This window comes from Zootoca vivipara, chromosome 9, assembly GCF_965207765.1.
Source record: "Zootoca vivipara chromosome 9, rZooViv2.hap1.1, whole genome shotgun sequence".
Classification (NCBI taxonomy): Eukaryota; Metazoa; Chordata; class Lepidosauria; order Squamata; family Lacertidae; genus Zootoca; species Zootoca vivipara.
This window is the reverse complement of record NC_142592.1, coordinates 59,420,507-59,435,894: the sequence shown is the minus strand read 5'-3', so window position 1 is coordinate 59,435,894 and position 15,388 is coordinate 59,420,507. Positions and strand designations below refer to the sequence as shown.

The 15,388-nt window shown below is 48.0% G+C and overlaps 1 protein-coding gene across 4 annotated transcripts in view; it reads right to left on the bottom strand.

Annotated features, from left to right (window-relative positions):
• Window positions 1-15,388, bottom strand: part of PDE3A (phosphodiesterase 3A) — a 263,891-nt gene that overhangs the window by 25,375 nt on the left and 223,128 nt on the right. For all 4 annotated transcript variants that reach the window (XM_035127082.3, XM_088652452.1, XM_088652453.1 and 1 more), the window contains 6 exons: window positions 14,884-14,999; window positions 12,515-12,734; window positions 10,497-10,582; window positions 9,137-9,306; window positions 5,584-5,721; window positions 331-442 (listed from right to left, as the gene is read on the bottom strand). In XM_035127082.3, coding sequence (XP_034982973.3) covers window positions 331-442; window positions 5,584-5,721; window positions 9,137-9,306; window positions 10,497-10,582; window positions 12,515-12,734; window positions 14,884-14,999 — 842 coding nt within the window. The remainder of the gene's footprint in view (window positions 1-330; window positions 443-5,583; window positions 5,722-9,136; window positions 9,307-10,496; window positions 10,583-12,514; window positions 12,735-14,883; window positions 15,000-15,388) is intronic.

Below are 15,388 nucleotides of genomic sequence, written 5' to 3'. Positions count from 1 at the left end.
CAATGGGACTTGCTTCTGAGTAGACATGTATACCGCACTGTGAAAGTTTTACTGTGTGCGTTATGGATTTGGGGCTGTACGCAACACTGTTCAAAGCAGATTCACTGAAGTTAATGGGCACGACTTAACAGGAATATCAGTGGGTCTACTCTAAGCAGGACTTAGTTGAGTTTTATAGGTTTCCGTTGGCCTTTTATCGGATGTGGTCTGGATTCAAATTATTTACTTTGGGGGAGTTGTGCTGTGCCTTAAGCACTCTCAGCCTTGAAAGAAGGTTCATGATGGAAAAATAGGAATCGGCGAGTATCGCACTCTTGCTGTCATACTTACAAGGTATCTCTCGGTATCCACACTCCAAAGCATGGAAGTAGTTCATAAACTCTCTCATGGGAATTTTAAAGGTTTCAAATAGCCCCATATCCTCAAAGAGCCTGTAGGACACCTGGAAAAACAGAGCAAAAGTAACTGTAAAACACAGAGCCTGGCCTTGAAGAATCCACACAGCTTCACAACACAGAATATGGCCTCCAACAACCACAACTGCAAAGGCCTCTGCGGAATGCTTTCCATCCTAGCCTGCAAGCCACTTTCTCTGTTTTGGACTCTAGCCATTTCAAGAGCTTCATTTTTAACCCCATCTCTACAGCCAAACTCCCAATCCTGTGAGGTAGGCGTGAGGAAGTTGGGACCCTCCAGATGCTGTTGGATTCCACCGGCCCCAGCTGGTAGGGCCAATGGCCCACCCACTCTGGCATCCTATTCTCACAATGGCCAAGCAGGACCCAAGCACAGGAGCCCTCCCCGCCCCCTGCGGCTTCCAGCAACTGGCATTCAGAAGCATTACTGTCTTCGTCCATGGAAGAAGAGCATAGCTGTCAAAGCTAGTAGTCACTGAAAAGCCTTCTCCTCCATAAATTTGTCCATTCCTCTTTTAATGCCATCGAAGTCAGTAGCCATCACTGCCTCCCTGTACCCATATGATCCCAACAAGTTGAAGCAGCCATGGCTTTGCCCAAAGAATTCTGGGTGTTGCACTTAAGTTAAGGGTGCTGAGAGTTCTTAGGAGACCCCTGTTCCCTGCACAGAGCTACAATGGCAGAGTTCCCTGTGAACTGTGGGATGTGATACATAAGTAGCAGACAAGTACAACATTCCATGTTTTCCTAGAGTGGACATGTAAGGGGATGTTTGGACTAGCCAGTCGAAAACTTCCTGTTTCCTCCTGGCTGGGACATACAGGTGAAACTCAGAAAATTAGAATATCGTCGAAAAGCGCATTTATTTCAGTAACACAATTTAAAAGGTGAAACCAATATATGAGATAGATGCATGACATGCAAAACAAGATATGTCAAGCCTTTATTTGTTGTAATTATTTGTCATTGGGCGGGTCAATTCAACGATATTCTAATTTTCCGAGTTTCATCTGTACTTCCTTTGCATGTGAATAGAGGTGGGTGTGACCTTACCTGTGCAGGTAACCAAAGCACACAGCCACTCCCTCCCTCTTTTGGACTTCATCGTTGGACCAGTAGCTTTTTAGCTAGAGATGCCTTGTTGGCTTTCAGCCAACAGAGGACAAAGAGACTATCTCCTTATGGGATACACTCACATGTATGTATCTGTAACTAAGTTTCCCTTCAGGGGATCCATCTGTGAACTGATGATGCTGTGAGTAAACTACTTTTATATATCTTAAATAAGATTGTGGCTTGTTTATTCTTCTAAGAGGGAAATAAGGGATCTTACCAGGAATCTATAGTGAGAAGCTTAAACAAGCTTGCAACCAGCTACCTGCTGTGCGCTTAAAGGGGAATGTTAAAACTCTGCTAAATTATAGAACCTGCTAGCGCAAGTTAGGAAGGATATTAAAAAACAACAAATCTTCTCCTGCCTCCCTGAACATTCCCACATGAACTGACCCTCCGACTTCCTGGATTGATGGTTGAACAACTCTGGGAAAGGAAAGGGATGGTCTCCTAACAACTCTCAGCACCCTTAAGAAACCACAACTCCCATAATTCTTTGGGGGAAGCCACGGCTGCTTAAAGCAGGCTTCCTCAAACTAGGCCCTCCAGATGTTTTGAGACTACAGATCGCATCATCCCTGAACACTGGGTCCTGCTAGCTAGGGATCATGGGAGTTGTAGGCCAAAAACATCTGTCATGGGTGCTTTAGCTGGATTCCTGCATTTCAGGGGATTGGACTAGGTGACCCTTGGGGATCCCTTCCAACTCTACAATTCTATGATTCAAGCTGTAGCATCGTATGGTGTGATTGTGGCCTAGATGCTCCCTTTGGCCTGGTCCTCCAGGGCTCCTATTGCGCTCTTATGTTTTGCTGCTATTAAACATAATAACACAATCCATTAATAGCAACAAAAATAAGTATTGCAATGTGTTGAAATGAGTAGGGTTTCTGCTCTCACCATCACAGCTGCTCCCAGAAGACTTTAATAGACCCTCTCACCAGATGACAGGAAGGCAACACTTTCCAACACCTTCCTAAGTTGCTTAGTTTTCTTTGTGCGCAAAAGCATGGAAGATAATAATAGCTCTTACTTAGCAGGCCTGGTCGTGAAACACCTCCCAAATTCTCATTTGCAGCTATAACCTCCTGGAGCCACATCCCAACAGGTTTTCCTGGAATCTGACCCCCTGCCCGATATATTGTTTTTCAATCCTTTGACCGAAGTAGCAAGGGGAAGGTAGCTTTAATTTTAAACCAGAGCTGGTCTTTCTCTCCCTTAATTGCAGCCTTCAATTCCAGCTCCTCCTTTCCAAGCAAAACCTGATTTATCCCGACAGGGGTTGCCGTTAAGCAAACGGAAGTCTCAAATTAAGGTATTACCTATCTACACAGCTTGCCACTGAACTGCAGTGCAGGTTAGAAAGGGTTTGCTCTTCCATTCCCTTTGCATGGATTACTGTCTGCTGCACTTTGTAATTTGCTGGTGCTGTGTTTGAGTGCTTTCTATTGCACCACAGATGGATGCTTTTAGCTTACTTCTAAAAAGAGAGAGAGAGAGAAATCTAGACCATTTTAGCATCCCTCTTAATGTACGCAGATGGCTTCTCAAATATTCTTCAAGGAGATCCATTGGTTCTGCTTTCCAAAGGCATATGCTTCCCCCAGGGGGTGGGGGATATGTCAACTCTTCTTTATTCCATTTCATAAATTTCAGGCTATGTGGCACACTAATTTCTTTCTCCCTCTCACTAGTAGGTTCAAATCAGGAAGGCAATTCAAAATGCAGAAAGCTAAGAATGAATCACTCCAAACCCCAGAGGTCCTTTGCTATGCACCATCACAAGGCGTTTAATTTTTTCTTGCATCAGGAAGCACAAATATTAATTCTCTAGGCTTTAAATAAATGGATGCATCCATTTCAAAAGCCTTGTCTGACCTCACACATTTGTGCCAAGTGCAGACACTATGCTGCCCAATCTCCAAACCATGGTTAGCACCTCGCCCTTCCTCTGGCATGTGCATTCCATCTCCTTTCCTTCTTTTGGTACTAACCAAGGTTAACTTAGCATCTGCCCAGAAACAGCTCCAAACCACAGTCTGTAAACATGGTTAGTGAACTGGTTTTTGAGTAAACCATGGTTAGCTCCAAGCAGAGAAGGTGCAGAACAAAACTGGAAGTATGTGGTCCTCCAGATATCCCTGAATGCCAACTCCCATTAAATCCAGTCGGCATTAGGACTATTCTGGCGTGTCAGGAGTTGCAGTACAGCAGGGGTGTCAAACTCAAATTCATCGGGGGCCGCATCAGCAGTTTGGTCACCCTCAAAGGGCCGGTTGTATCTATAGGACTATGTGTCCACTCTTTATTATTATAAATTATTGTCGCTGCATTCAATTATTACTGTTTTTTGTAACAATGTAAGTAATAACTAGCTCTGAAAGCAGAAACATAGTCAGAATAATGGCAAGTAGATATTCAAATGTACAATTATTGTACAATTTATTGAAAAATGATTTTTGGTAACTGCACTGGGTGGTGGAGGCTCGCTAGGGTTTCATGCAGGACCTTTGCAGAGCTACTAGTACCTGGAGATGCTGGGGTCCTTCTGCATGCAGGACAGATGTTCTGCCAGTGAGCCACCACCCTTCACCAAAGGGACTGGCTGAGGTTGACTCACTGGAGCTGCTCTCCTGGTTCCAGGGTTTAAGGGCCAGAAGTATAAAGCAGCATCCTATGTTTCTGAGGAAAGGGAGAGGGAGGGGAGGGGAGGGAGGGAGGGAGGAAGAAAAGAGGGAGTGGGAGGGAGAGAGGAAGGAAGGAAAGAAAGAGGGGAGAGAAAGAAGAGTAGGAAATAAGGAAGGGAATAAAGAAGGAAAGAAAAAGAAAGAGAGAAGACGGAAAGGGAGAAATAAGGAAGGAAGTAGAGGGAAAGAAAGAATAAGAATGAGGGGGAGGAAGAAAGATGGGAAGGACAGAAGGAAGAAAGGAAGGAAGTAAGGAAGAAAGAAGGAAAGAAAAAGAAAGAGGGAGAGAAGACAGAGATAAAGAAGGAAGGAAGGAGAGGGAAAGAAAGAATAAGAGCGAGAGAGAGGAAGAAAGAAAGGGAAGGGGGGGGTCGCCGCCTTGATTCAGCGCCAGAAAAGAGCGCGAAGGGACCCAGGGGCAAAAAGCATTTCCCGTGCAGCGTGAGGCAGCGGGTGTCCGTTTTAGGAGAAGTGCGTAAAGCCTCAGAGTTGCACGTTCGTGAGGCTGAACCATGGCAGGAGGAGGAGGAGGTGAGGCAAGAGGAGGAGGAGGAGGAGGAGGCTTGCCGGGTCGGTGCCTGGCAGCGCCGTGCGGAGAGTCCCGAGCCTCTGGGACGCAGCAGTGCTCTGTAGCACTTTGAATCCTCCTCCTCCACGCGGCGCTGCTGGGTGCTTTGTCTGTGCTTCAGCAGCAGCAGCCGTTTCCAGGCGCCGAGCCGTGGCAGGAGGAGGAGGATTCAAAGTGCTACAGAGCACTGCTGCGTCACAGAGGCTCGGGACTCTCTGTGCGGCGCTGCTCTGGCCGCCTTTCTACCCCCCCCCGCCCCCAGCTGTTTGTCGGCGCTTTGTCGGCGCGGCGCTTCAGCAGCAAGGTCCCGCTGCTGGGTCCCGCTGGCTGGGGCGCTCGGCGGGCCACATGACGAGGTCTGGCGGGCCGGATTTGGCCCCCGGGCCTTGTGTTTGACACCCGTGCAGTACAGCAACATTTGAAGGGCCATGGGTTTCCTTCCGTGGGGCAGAGTCAGCAAATTGGCTAGAAAGTAGATGAAGTGCAAGAAATAATATCATGTGGTTTGCAATAAGGAGAGGGCAATTACCCCCACTACTCTTCCTAAATAGCAACCATAATTATAAGGACATTTGTGCTCCCCTTTCAGGATTTCAACTTGGTACGGTGGGACCTAATTCTGTTTGAGCAACAAGAATTCCCTAAACTCAAGCAGGTGATTTTGTTGTATGCATGCATGTATGGGAGCTCTGTGCATGTAAAGAGCTGTGGATCACAGTTCTTGTACTTCCCCCTAACCAGGAACACACTTCACCCAAGGTGAGACCCCAGCCCAACTCTGCAATGCACACTTTCTTACCTGACTGAGGATCCGACCACATTTCTTCCCTATCTTCTCTACCAAATCGAAGATTGGGAAATTCCAATTGTTTAGTTGCTCCATAAGAGGGTCCAAATTGTCCATTATTAGAGGCTCTGGGGCAAGAATAGGCTTGTCCTGTATCAAGAAACAACACATGCTCTGAAGGTTACCAAAACACTGCAAAAACATGGGTTACTAAGTCCCTCTCTAAATAAACACACTGTGCCATTATTACTGGTGCATATCAATCCCAGGTTGGCTGGGATCAAGCGAGGGGGGCACTTTTTGACCTGGCAGACCAAAACTTTATCCACCCATCGCCACAGGGGGGCAAACTTTGACAGGTGGGCAGGTTCCTTATGATGGAGTCAGCTGACTTGACAGCTGGACAGCCCTGGCCAAAGTTCACCCACAGAGGTTGGGGGGTCAAAGTTTGCTTCACCAGCATATTCCCTGGAGGGGAAAAGTTTCTCCACGACTGAGTGAGATTTTCAGGTGAGGGAGTGAGGAAGCCTGTAGCCTTCCACAAGCTGCTTGGCTCCAACTCCCATCAGCTGTCAGAAACGAGCCCGCAGTAAATCGCACAAGTTAACTCCTTATTAGGAAAACAATCTGCACAGCAATGTCGGGCCTAATGACCACAGCAACTCTCTTTGGTAGGTCTTGCAGAGACTAAAGTCCCTTCCTTGCCACAGCTGCCTAAGTCCCCTCCTCTTCAAGGTCCTTCCCAAGCAATCTGAGACTATGCTGGTATGCTTGCCTTTGCTTCTCCCACTTCACGCCTCTCCTGGTCCTGGGAGATTAGAGCTGAAGGGGAGCTTGTTGCAGCAAAAGGGGGAGACCGCTGTGACTCTTCACCACCACCTACCTCTTGGTTTCTCTCCTCTCCTGCTTCTAAACTTCTCTCTGCCACAGACTCTCCCGTCTCACGAAACCCTGTTACTTCTTCTGTTTCTGACACCCCCTCCTCCCTCTAACCACTCACTGTCTTCCCACCCCCAATCCCCTGGCTCTGAGCCTTGTTCCTTTGGGGGTTCTCCGGCCAGTGCCTCCCAGATAGTGCCTGCTGAGCAACTCTGTGCCGAACCAGTCCATGACATCAGTCACAGTCAGCATGGCCAAAGTCAAGGATGATGGGAGATGTAGTCCAGCAATATCTAGATGGGCACAGGTTTCCACCCTTGTGTAGGTGCTTGCAACTCTAAGCTTTCTGCAAACAGATCCCCACCCTGGTCTACAGAGCTAACTGAGCTGGAAGTGAAAGTTAGCAGCTAGCATCTGATGAGGGAAAGTTATTTGCTTAAAAGAAGAAGAAAAGAATTCAAACTAGCTTGAAGGGTTTGGAGGGTGGGCCCTTGGCATTGGGGAATTCTCTTCAAATCTTCAGCTTGGACTCTTTTGTACCATCCCTGGGAAGCTATTACTTATGAGCCAAATGTGGAGATTTAAGAGCTTAATTTAGGCCACATCTGCACAATCATTCCCAGCAGCCCTGCTCCGTTTCGCTCTCCATCTCCCGGTGTTTTTCTTGGTTTGTGCGATACGTTTTATTTTTACTTAATTCTTTTTTAATGGATGAATCTGTTTTGGAGTTCTTCATCTGTGCCATCAAAAATAGAAAGCTGCATGGGAGTTCTCATCTCTTTAGAGGGAAGTTTGACTCTCTCTCGCTACTACAAGAAGATATGGGGTGGTGATAATAAGAGTTTATACATAGGGGGTTGCATCAGAACTCTGCAGTTTCTATACAGCAGGTGATGGTAAGGTTATCCGGCCATGGGATGGGCGCAGTGCGACGCTGGAAATGGCGTCTGTGCATGTCCGCAGCGCTGGAAATTGCTTCTGTGGCTGCGCAGATGCTGGAAACCGCTCCTGCGCAGAAGTGATTTTGGGCGTCTGGGCATGCGCAGGCGCAATTTCCGGCGCTGCTTGGTGAGGCCCCGCGCTGCGCTGGTTTAGCACAGCATGCAGGGGACTCGCCGAGCGGGCGGCTCAGTTCATGGGCCTCTGTGGGCCGTATCTGGCCCATGGGCCAGAGGTTGCCGACGTCTGCTGTACAGGATTCTAGACTTCCTAGTCCTTTCCCCCTCTTCACCACGGTTTTCCATCTCCCTACCACCACCCCTAACTCAATCACATACTCCGTCTTTAACCGACTGGATTTCCTCGAGTGTGCTGTTACCACCCTCTTTTGCATAGAAAGTGCCTGCTGGGCAACATAATAAAACGGCACTCACAGCCTGAATGTTGGAAATATAGGGGAAGATAGTAATAAATAATAAGCACTCATAATGTTGAGCTTCAAGCTGCATTGGTTGACAGTTTGTTTTGGGCCACAACACAAGGTGCTTCTGTTAGTGTTTAAAGCCCATCAATGACTCAGGCCCCAAATATCTGAAAGACCACCTACTTCCCTACAGACCCTCTTGGGTGCTGAGATCAGCAGAAGGGGCTTCCTTGGCAGTTTCTCCACTCTGTCAGGAGCCGGAGTCAGGAGTAAGTAATGAAGCATTTGGTATCCGTGAAGTTAACTCCTTATTCAGAGGAACCAAAAGAGTGCAGGCCTAGCAATCACAGCAACTGTTCCCAATGAGGCAGATGCGAGCGTGGATTGGCAGAAACATTGACAAGAAAGTACCTGGACCAGCCCTGAAAATATACTCCAGTTGGTTCAAGCCACTGATTCATCTTGGGCTTGCCGATCAGAAGGTCGGCGGTTCGAATCCCCGTGACGGGGTGAGCTCCTGTTGCTCTGTCTGAGCTCCTGCCTACCTAGCAGTTCGAAAGCACACCAGTGCAAGTAGATAAATAGGTACCGCTCCCGCAGGAAGGTAAATGGCGTTTCCGTGCGCTCTGGTTTCCATCACGGTGTCCCGTTGTGCCAGAAGCGGTTTAGTCATGCTGGCCACATGACCCGGAAAGCTGTCTGAGGACAAACGGCGCCTCCCTCAGCCTGAAAGCGAGATGAGCACCGAAACCCCATAGTCGCCTTTGACTGGACTTAACCATCCAGGGGTCCTTTACCTTTAACTCCGACAGGTCTCAGAGGACACCTGCTGCCCAAGCTTCTCTTGAAGGAGGGGTGCGGGGCCTTTCTCAGCCTACGGGCCACAATTCTTCATGGGCAACTTCTTTTTGGGGGGGGGGAAACCATGTCAACAGGGGGCGGGGCCAGAGGAGAAAGTAGGCGGAGCAACAGACTCCCACCTTTGTGCAGCAAAAGCTACATTCCAGCCACATTAAACCTAGAAGTGCCTGTCTTTCAACCAGATGAGCAAGAGGCGTCATCGCAGTTCAAAGGGTCACTGAGGCTTGTGGCCTGGTGGGGTTTTTGAGGGCCACATCTGTCTCCCGTGCCTGGGGCTCCACACCCCTGTCTTAGGTTGAGATGCTATGGATTGAGTGGGAAACCTGTAGTGTGGCTCAGCCACAGAGATGTGATCCAAATGGGAAATGATTATTTATTTACTTTTGCAAAACCTTGAGGCAGTGCCTTTCCCCCTCAACAGGCATGCTAGAAACACACAGGCAGAAAAAGTGAATGAGATACCTCAGGCGGCAACAGAGTATGCAGTATGATGGTTTCTGGCGTGTACGCCCTGCAGATGGACCCCATGCGCTCCCGTTCCTTGGAGCACTCCGTCTCGTCGTCATTCTGCAAGATGTCGCTGCTGTCGCTGTTGTTTGTTTCGTAGTCGGAGGTGGCTTGTGCTGGGTCCTCTGAAAAATGCAAGCCCAGCTGCCTGTTAGTCGCTGTCAGGGATCAAGCCGGTAACGGAAACAGTTCCTCTGAGCTGTCAAAAGCTGCTTCCTACGCTGCTGTGTGCCTTGCTCTGCCAATCTCCAAATTCGCTCAGGGCAGACAGACAGAGAGACAGACAGACAGACAGGGGCCCCTTCTGCACTATGCAATCAGAGCTGTATCGGGCCGCTCTAAACAGCTGTTGCTTCCCCCAGAAAATCCTGAGAAACGTAGGTTGTGAAGGGTGCAGAAAATGGTTAGGATATCCCCATTTCCCTCACACAGCTACAATTCCCAGAGTGCCCTAGGAAAAGGGAATGGTTTTTTAAAAAAATACAAAAAATACTGGGAATTGTAGTTCTGGGATAAGGTCCCAGGAGAAGTTACAGCAATTTTAAACACACTATATATATATATATGTGTGTGTGTGTGTGTGTGTGTGTGTGTGTATACACACAAAACACACATTGCTGTGTGCGCAGCGAGCCTTTGGCTCAAGTGGCAGTTAGGCATTGGTAAAACCTGGTCTGGGGGAGGGGAGGTGTGGCCATCACTTGCCCCTCCATTTTAAGGGTATTCCAGTAAAGGGATCTAGGGGTGTGAATCATGTCTGAAGCCCGGGTATGGGCCAGGGCAGGCATTCCAAACTTCGGCCCTCCAGATGTTTTGGAGTACAATTCCCATCTTCTCCGACCACTGGTCCTGTTAGCTAGGGATCATGGGAGTTGTAGGCCAAAACATCTGGAGGGCCGCAGTTTGGGGAAGCCTGGGCTAGGGCCTTGTTATGACCCCATTGGGTACCCTGGGAGAGCTCTCATTGATGTACACCAACAGGGCTCCCCCTATTGGTAGTTGATCCTCATGAGACTACCTGCAAGTTGGGGAAGGAGTCAGATATAGTTGGTTCAATTCCAATGCCTAAGCCAATACCACTCACATTCTGTAACCAATAAAGTTGTGGCCTAAATTTGCCCATTAACCTAATATATTATGTCTAGGCGTTATTCTTCAACATAAGGGGGAGGCCTCGGGGTCTTGACAAACAAGTGGCAAATGTTTGGATAAAAATAAAACAGCAGTGGCAATAAATGGGCAATTTTAGTGATTCTGCTCCAAACGGAAGTTTCTTTTTCTTTTTCCCTCTTAACTTCAGACACAACTTGCCCACCTGTTCTGTTCAGGGTGTGCGTTCCGCCTTCCCGTCTGCTCAGAGATCCTTCGCCAGGGTCTGCTGGGTTATACGGTCTGCCACAGCTAGAGCACAGGTCAAAGGACAGACATCGTGTAAAACTAGAGGGGTGAAAATACAGAGCAGCTGCCCTGCTTCACACAGCTTGCAAAGGACTGTGCCCTGTATGTGGAGAGCTGGGTGCGTGAAATAGGAATGGAAGAAGAATCTGTTTTAAGCAGATTCATACAAGGAAGCCAGTCTATTGACGTTCACCTGCATCAAACTCTTGCCCTGTGCACCCATTTATGTCTGAGCTGCTTGTGCATTTTTTTTAAAACCCCAAATAATTATATGCAAAAATATGTATAACACATATAAGTCCCATGCAGAACTATATTTCTACAGCATAACTATAAATATGAATGCATAATTATTACATAAATTGATGAAAATTCTTTTTCTGTGCTAGTTCCTTTAGGAAACATGGATCATATATGTGCATAATGGTATACAGTGGAACCTTGGTTTTCAAACTTAATCCATTCCAGAAGATTATTTGGCTTCCGAAAAGTTCAAAAACTGAGGATCCATGGGCTGGTTGCAAAGTCAATGGGGGGGGGGATGAAAAACGCAGCTCAGAAGCTGTTCGGCTTTCGAAAATTGTTCAAAAACCAGAGCAGTTACTTCTGGGTTTTCGGTGTTTGGGAGCCAAAAATGTTCCAAAACGGAGGCGTTCAAGAGCCGAGGTTTGACTGTATCCAATGAAGCTGAATGTTGGAAGATTCAGGGCAGCTAAAAGAAAGCACTTCACCATACAGCACAGGGTTAAAACTATGGAATTCACTCCCACAGGAGGTGGTGATTGCCATGACCTTAGAAGGTCTTCGTGGAATCATGGAATTGTAGAGCTGGAAGGAACTCCGAGGGCCATCTAGTCCAACCCCCCTTGCAATGCAGGAATCTCAACTCAAGCATCCATGACAGATGGCCATCTATCTTTAAAAATGGACTGGACAGATTCACTGAGGAGAGGACTATCAATGGCTGCTGGCCAGGATGGCTATGCTCTGCATCTACAAGTAGAGACAATAATGTTTCCAAATCCCAGATGCTGGAAACCACAGGAGGGGAAAGAGCTCTTATGCTTGCCAGTTTCCCACAGGCATCTAGTTGGCCACTGTGAGAACAGGATGCTGGACTAGATGGGACCCAACAAGGTATTTTTATGTTCTCTAACATACAATGTATATAATATGTGAGAATTGTTCATGTTTTAAACTAGACAATGCCATTGCAGTCAAGAGAATATAAACTCATGTATGCTGGCTGCTTGGCACGGCCTAGAATACCACCCTTCTGACTTTCTTTCCCACCAGAATAACACAATGGAGAGAGACCGGAGTACGCAGCGACGAACAAGCCTGCTGGAATGCCATACAACTTTCGCGGGTGAAAGTTTTAGAAAGTGCCATTTTTAAAAAAGCAAACACTCAAACCTGGACCCAATTAGGAGTGTTACATAATAGCATTAAACAAACACAACCTATTGCCACTGAGCTTTTAAGCAAGACCAAAACAGCCTGCTTCTTGGAACCCTTTGTTTTCTTTTTTGGATGTTGCCATGGATCTAGTTCCAAGAAGTCAAAATATAGGACGCAACAAAAAGGCAAGTCCGCCTGGCTAAGGTCAAAGGGACTTGATATTGTCTGAGGGACCCTGATGCAGCTGGGGCGAGCCAAAACAACGCGTAGAGTCTTAGCTCAACTCTTCAAATACTTAGGGAGCAAGTGGAAGGTGAGGTACAATCCAGAAACCCTAGGACCTGAGCCACGGTCCCCTTCGGTATTGTAGAAACGGGCAAACTTATCACAGCCGTGGTTCTCCCACCCCACCAAAACACACTCATATTGGGTTATGGATAATGCAATTGCGTTGTGCAGAACAGAGCCTTGAAGGGAAGTGTGGGGAGAGGGAAATGAAAGACGGTCCCAACAAGTGCCAGAGAAGCATCTTACCTGCTGCAAATGACAGGCGTGGCCACAACAGGCTCCGGAAGGTTAGGGGCGCTCTGGGTGCAACCCAAGACCCTATGGGGCTTCAGCGTTTGCTTAGTGGCAGTGACCGTCGACTCGGGGAATTGTTCGCTGGAGGTCTTGCTGGTGGGGCTGCTGGCTGGAGTGCCGTGGATGGGCGAATGGCTTGGGGAGGTAAGAGGCGAAATATTTGGCGGGATACCTAATAGGAGGAAGAATGACCAAGAAATAAAGGGGTATGCATTTACAGCATTTATTTTCTATCTTTCCTCCAAGGAACTCAAGCAAGGTTGGTGCTCCTCCTCCCCATTTTATCATCACAGCAACTCTGAGGTATAAAAGGTAAGAGGTAAAGGAACCCTGGACGGTTAAGTCCAATAAAAGGCGACTATGGGGTTGCGGCACTCATTTCACTTTTCTGGCCGAGGGAGACGGCGTTTGTCCACTGACAGCTTTCTGGGTCATGTGGCCAGCATGACTAAAACCCTTCTGGCACAACGGAACACCGTGACAGAAACCAGAGCGCACGGAAACTCTGTTTACCTTCCCGCTGCAGCGGTACCTATTTATCTACTTGCACTGGGGTGCTTTCGAACTGCTAGGTTGGCACAGGCTGAGACAGAACAACAGGAGCTCACCCCATCGCACAGATTTGAACTGCCGACCTTCTGATCAGCAAGCCCAAGAGGCTCAGTGGTTTAAACCACAGGGCCACCCGCTCCCTAAAAGGTAAAGGACCTTCTGTGAGGTAGGTAAGGCTGAGAGACTGTGACTGGCCCTAGGTCACCCCATGATCTTCATGGCTGAGCAGGGATTTGAACCCTGGTCTCTCCCAGGTCCCACTTGCTTCAGGCAGACCAAAGCTTCTCCAACAGAGATTTCATTGGAAGTTCTTACAGTCCACAAGAGGGTAGCCAGGACAGGGCAGAAGTTCCAATCTCAGCTTTAAATACTCCATATGCTAGTATGAGGACTCAAAATGGGAATTGCATTAGCTAGCATGCTTAGGGACCCAACACACACATTCGTGGAGCAGGGGGCAGAGCAGGGGGGAGACAGAGCCACTGGCAGTTTTAGAGCGCTGCCAAATTTTCACATAGCACGGGGCATCGCTGACACCTGAGAGCCCAAAATCTGCCACTGACAAAAGTGAACTACGTGTGGTTGTCTTGGGCTTCTTTGGAAAAGGGTGAGATCTAAACATAAAAAACCAGACAAAGTGCGTAAAACATTTTAAAAACTTGTCGTGAATCTTCAGGGGGAGTTCCCTCTCAAATTAGGTCCAGTCACGGACAACTCTGGGGTTGCAGCGCTCATCTTGCTCTATAGGCCGAGGGAGCCGCCGTTTGTCTGCAGACAGCTTCCGGGTCATGTGACCAACATGACTAAGCCACTTCTGGCGAACCAGAGCAGCGCACGGAAATGCCGTTTACCTTCCCGCCTATTTATCTACTTGCACTTGACGTGCTTTCGAACTGCTACGTGGGCAGGAGCTGGGACTAAGCAACGGGAGCTCACCCCGTCATGGGGATTCAAACAGCCGATCTTCTGATCAGCAAGCCCAAGAGGCTCAGTGATTTAGACCACAGCGCCACCCGCATCCCTAGCTGGGGGCAGGTAGAAGGTATTTAAACTTCCCTGCAGGGCACCTTTTCAGATCAAAATCACTCTCCCATTGACTGCATTTCTAAAAGGTATTGCTGGTTTTTTAAACACACAAATGCACTGGAGAGAAAGGTTTTTTTTATGCTCTTCCCTTCCTTCTTCCCGGCCTGCTGCTTCTCTGATGAAATCTAGAGGCTTCCATTGGTTGTCTTAAATTTAAAATAAAAATGCAGAGAGATGCTTGTCTCCTGCACTGCTCCTGAGATGCAAAAGAATGGAAGGTCTCTGCTAAGCCCCCTCTTGCCGTTCATGCTGGGGACCATAGGAAGCCAGACCATTGGGTCCATCTGGCTCAGAATTGTCTACACTGACTGGCAGCATCTTCCCAGGCAGGGGGCATTCCCAGCCCTACTCTGGAGATGTCAGAGATAGAACCTGGGACCTTCCTGCATGGAAAGCAGATGCTCTACGATTAAGCTACTGTCCTTAACATAGGATGTGAAAGAGCTCTTTGCCACTCAGCTTGTAGGAGAGTAAGTCTGCAATTACAGCTAATATTTCTGGTCTTCCACCTGTGGCTCAATTCAAAGCGCAGTCCGTGCTACAGTTGCAAATATAGCACAGCTGGGCAAGAAACACACCCTTGGCTGTTCCCCATGGAGTGATTTTGAACACAGCACACTTAAGAGACCCCTGTTGTGACCCATAGCCTCACAGCGCATCTATATGCCCAAGAGCCAACCAACCTTGCCGACTTGGCCGCTTGGAATTCAGATGGTTTGCAGCAGACATTGCATAGGAGGCGGAGAACGACCTGCTTTTGGTGAGGTTCATCAGGTGGGAATTGTTCCAAGCATCGGAGCTGTGAAAAGAGAGCAGAGATCAACCGAGGGGTTATAATCAGCTGTTTCTGCTTGGACCAGAGGTATTAGGACAATTCTATTGGACCCATTATAAGTGCAGACCAAGATGTTTGACTTAGGAGTCTATCATGGCTATCCCATGGTCATATAATTCATGATGTTGTTTTGTAAAAGAACCTGAGACCAGTGCTATCTCTGACCAAGGTAAGCTACTTTTCCGGGGGGGGGGGAGTGGCAGGGGAAATTCCACAGTTGCTTCCCCAAATGATTGCATATATTCTCCATAATGTTCAAAGGATGAACAGATGTACCTATGGATACCAAATGCAGCTGGCTAATGCCCCTTGTCTGCCAACGAATGTCCAATTAAAAACGCTCTTGCCTCCAA